The sequence below is a fragment of the Oryzias melastigma genome, unplaced genomic scaffold (genome assembly GCF_002922805.2).
Source record: "Oryzias melastigma strain HK-1 unplaced genomic scaffold, ASM292280v2 sc00221, whole genome shotgun sequence".
Classification (NCBI taxonomy): Eukaryota; Metazoa; Chordata; class Actinopteri; order Beloniformes; family Adrianichthyidae; genus Oryzias; species Oryzias melastigma.
In genome coordinates, this window is record NW_023416883.1 from 330782 (window position 1) to 335019 (window position 4238).

General features: G+C 44.3%; 1 protein-coding gene and 1 long non-coding RNA gene across 2 annotated transcripts in view; one reads left to right on the plus strand and one right to left on the minus strand.

The window, feature by feature from the left end:
• Positions 1–2628: 2628 nt before the first annotated feature.
• The window catches only part of LOC112138869 (G2/M phase-specific E3 ubiquitin-protein ligase), a gene marked incomplete in the record, with an annotated part of 3504 nt that continues 1894 nt past the window's right edge, over positions 2629–4238 (plus strand). The window contains 4 exon segments of the mRNA XM_024261536.2: positions 2629–2962; positions 3092–3270; positions 3374–3546; positions 3850–4064. Coding sequence (XP_024117304.2) covers positions 2656–2962; positions 3092–3270; positions 3374–3546; positions 3850–4064 — 874 coding nt within the window.
• LOC118598230 overlaps positions 3032–4238 on the minus strand; it is a 4197-nt gene continuing 2990 nt past the window's right edge. The window contains exon 3 of the long non-coding RNA XR_004947348.1: positions 3032–3223. This is a non-coding gene — a long non-coding RNA (uncharacterized LOC118598230). The remainder of the gene's footprint in view (positions 3224–4238) is intronic.

Sequence of the window (4238 nt, forward strand, 5' to 3'; positions counted from 1 at the left end):
TCCGGTGTCAGACGTGTAGTTCCCAGCTGCATCGGCTCAGCGGAAGTGACGTGCTCGTAGCGGGGACGTATAGACGGGAAGGAAACTGGCTTGGCGCTGACTTCTCTTGATCTCCGAGTCCGTAATAGATTGTCCAAGCGTATGGTAACCGCGATCAGCTGATCGAGGTCCATATTCTCGTCCCGACATGCAATCTCGCGTTGTAATTCCGCGTTAAGTCCCCGGCGGAAAACCGTCCGACGCGTGGCCGAAGTCCAGTCCGTTTGCGCGGCCAATGTCCGGAATCGTAGCGAGTAGGCGGCGGCGGTGTCCTTCCCCTGCTTAATGTCCAGAAGCTGCTCACCTGGATTCTTTCCGTCACTAGCATGCTGGAATACGGCGCGCAGCAACTGGGTAAACTCGGCATAAGAGTGGAACGGCAGCGATCCCCCAGACCAGACCGCGGCTAGCCATTCCAATGCTTCCCCGGTGAGGAGGGAACACAGGAAAGACACTTTGGATTCCTCAGTGGGGTACAGATGAGCCTGCTGATGGAGGAAGAGCTGGCACTGCATCAGGAATCCATTACATCGTTCGGGTTTTCCGGTGAATTTATCCGGCATCGAAAGACGTGGAGCAGACATGGAGGCGCCAGCGGCGGAGGGGACCTCGGGAACCGGAGGGGCGGCTTGCTGCGGCGCAGAAGAGGCTGCAGGTATCTCTGGGTTAGCTAGCAAACATGCCATGATGGCGTCAGTAGCTAGCGTCAGCCGCTGAAGTTGTCTTCCATGTTCCAGTAGCATGGAAGCATAAGCTGCTGGGTTGGACGGCGAGGGAACGCCTGCTGCTGGGTCCGAGTCTGGCGAAGTATTCTGTGATGAAGGCACGGAGGCGTTTGGATCCATTTGCAAGCAGGTAAAGTTTTAATAAACATCCAAGACAGACAAGGGCAAAACAGAGACGTAGTCAGAGCCAGGCAGAGGTCAAGGGCGAGGAGCTAGACGGGAAGGCGAGTAAACAGGCAGGGGTCAGAAAACACGAGTAGGCAAAAGAGAATCGGAACGCTTGGAAATTGCTAGGTGAAACTAGGCAATACTTCGGAGAAGAGGAGTGAGGTGAACAGTTAAGTATGGTGAGACTGATGACGGTAATGGAATACAGCTGGTGAGAGCAATCAATATTCTGGAAAGGGCTCCCTCTGATGGTCGGGGGTGGAACTGGGAGTTGGAGTCCTGACACCCAGAAACTTGTAAGATGTGACGATTTCAACATCTTTTCCACCAATGCAGACTTGGGAGGGTGGGGGCTTACTCCTACTGAAGTCCAACACCATCTCCTTTGTCTTGGCCACATTCAGCTGCAGGTGATTCTCCTTGCACCACTGGATGAAATAGTCCACAAGGTCCCTGTACTCATCTTCCAGTCCGTTCTCCATACACCCAACAATAGCTGTGTCATCCGAGTACTTCTGGAGGTGACAAAACTCAGAGCAGTACTGGAAGTCAGCAGTGTAGGTGGTGAATAGGAAGGGAGACATCACAGTTCCTTGAGGGGCTCCTGTGTTGCTGATCAGGGTGTCAGACACACAGCTCTGCAGTCTCACAAACTGAGGTCAACCTGTCAGGTAGTCCTCAATCCACGCGACCAGTGGAGCCTCCACCTGCATATTCTCCAGCTTGGCCCTCAACAGTCTTGGCTGGATGGTGTTGAAGGCAGAAGAGAGGTCGAAGAACATGACTTGCGTGGTGGTGTTCAGTCCGTCAAGGAAGCTGTAAGCCCTCTGCAGCAGGTGTATCTGATGCGGTGAAGAGTGAGACTGGAGGATGAACGCAGCAGACACAGGCAAGGAGATTTAAGTTGTGGTTTATTGTAAGGAGGTGTTAGCGTCCAAGGAGAGCTATCTTCCAGTACATTGATTTGGGATTCATTTAACATTGTTTTGATACGAGTATGTATCTCTTCACAGCTGAGGAACGTCTCACATCTGATTCAGAGGTGATTGTTTCAAGCGAAGTTACAGCAAAGTTCAATGCAACGGATACATCAGTGAGTGTAACGGCTACCGTGTCCTGTGTGTTAATGTCTGTATCAAGATGTTCATCACATGATCTCATAAAACACTATCAAATTGAGCTTACCATTTGGGTATCTTTTTCTAATTCCAGATTTCGGAACCATGGTCATTCCAGAGTTCCAGTGAGAGTGTTGGTGAAATGCCAACCGACACTCATTCAGCAACCCTAGTATTTGATCAATCTATCCATAGATATGTAACTGGACTGTCACTGTCTATATATCTGATTGATATGTGTGTATGTGCATTTCCACAAACAGTCCATTTTTATTTTCTTTTTTTGTAGGTGGGTTGTGACACAGAAGTTCCTGGCACATCGGGAGACACAATGGCAGCTACATGCTACGGGTATTTTGCTTTGCTCATACCATTTCCGGTTCTTTGATTTTAACACTTCTTTGTAAGAATATGGTAATTTATGTTTTTGTTTTTTTTAGCACATACACACAACTCTATGCACCAGTTGTAATAGAGGATGAGGTGGAGTCAGGCAGTGATGCAGAAAGTTTTAACATTACAAAAGATACAGAGTAAGAACATTTTTGTTTTTTTATGTGTATCCTTGTCTGCAGCTTTAGGTAAATTGTATTTTTTCTTTTAGAATGGAACAACCATCAGCAGCAGAAATAATTGCAAACCTAGCCTCCCAGATTGATCACCATGCCATCAGCAGATTTAACATCTGTCGCTCAGACATTTGGGACGGAGCTGTCAGAGGGTTCAAACGAGGAACATTTTCTGAAAAGGACCTTTTCGTTAAGTTCTCCGATGATGGAGGGAGGTTGGAAGAAGGTATCGATACCGGTGGCCCCAAAAGAGAGTTTCTCTCTCTACTCATGAAAAGGCTAAGCCTGCGACCCATATTTGATGGACCTACAGACAGCCGCTACCTTGTCTACAATTCAGCAGGTGTTGTTCAGATAATATATGTTTAAAAAAAAACAAAACTTTTTTTTAAAGAACTTTATCAAACAATAATGTAATTTATATGTATTTATTGTAGATTAATTAACAATTATTCTGAATTTCTACGAGCAGCTGTAAGAGAGAACGAATACAGTTTGGCAGGGAAGATGATATCTGTGTCCATCGTGCATGGTGGACCTGGTCCAAATTTCCTCTCAAAGGATCTGGTCAGCTACATATCAGGGCAGTCCAGCTTCAACTCATCTGTAGAAGACATCAAAGATGAAGTTATAGGGACAGTGCTAAAAGAGGTACATGGATCACTGATGTTGGTAAAGGGAGTTCTGAGGTAGTTTAAGGTTACTATTTGTGAATAGCTTTTTTATTTGAAATGATTTAGTTGTTATTTTTCAGATACTGAATGCATCGTCATTGGAGAACCTGCAAGACCAAATGCTAAAGAACAGCACAATGCTGCAAACGGCAGGATGCTTTAGAAATGTGACATCAGTACAGGAAAAGCACTCAGTTGTGAGGGAGTACCTCAAGTGGTACATAATTGAAAGAAACCACAGTGCAATTGAAAGGTAGTTTTTTTTATTTTACTTTTCTATTCATTTGTATGAGAACATCCATCCCAACTATTTAAGTGTCATTTTCTATATCTGTAGTCATTCTATTCAATTTTATGTGTGTGTTCATAACAATGGAAAGTAAATGAGTTCTATTTTGATTGAAATTTGAATTTTTGGAATAAGATATAGTGCAAAACTTTAATAACAATATGTGAATTATTTTCTTCTCAGTCAGAAAAATGTGAATGTTTACTCATTACTATGGCACATAATTATTCATTTAACCTTTTAATGGGACCTATTTTTGTATTGCAGATTCAAAGAGGGACTTAATTGCTTGCAGTTTTTAACAGCACTGCAGCAGCACCCTGCAGTTATGGCCCCTCTTCTCTGCCATTTGGACAAACAGCTATCTGCTATGGACATTGAACATCTCTTCAAACCAGACCTCAGTGAAGCTGGAAGCAACAAGAGGAACCAGGAGGAAAAAACAATCAGTTTCTGGGCAGACTACCTTCTGGATTGTGAAGGTTCGTTTTATTCCAATGGTAAAGTTTTGTGTATAAATTATAAAGCAAAATTAGTGTCATGTATTATTTTTTATTTTAGAAAACAGCAGCAGTGCAACACTGGAAGACATCTTAATGTTTGCTCAATTTTTAAGTGCCATAAAGCACACATACCCAAGTGATATTGGCCTTTGT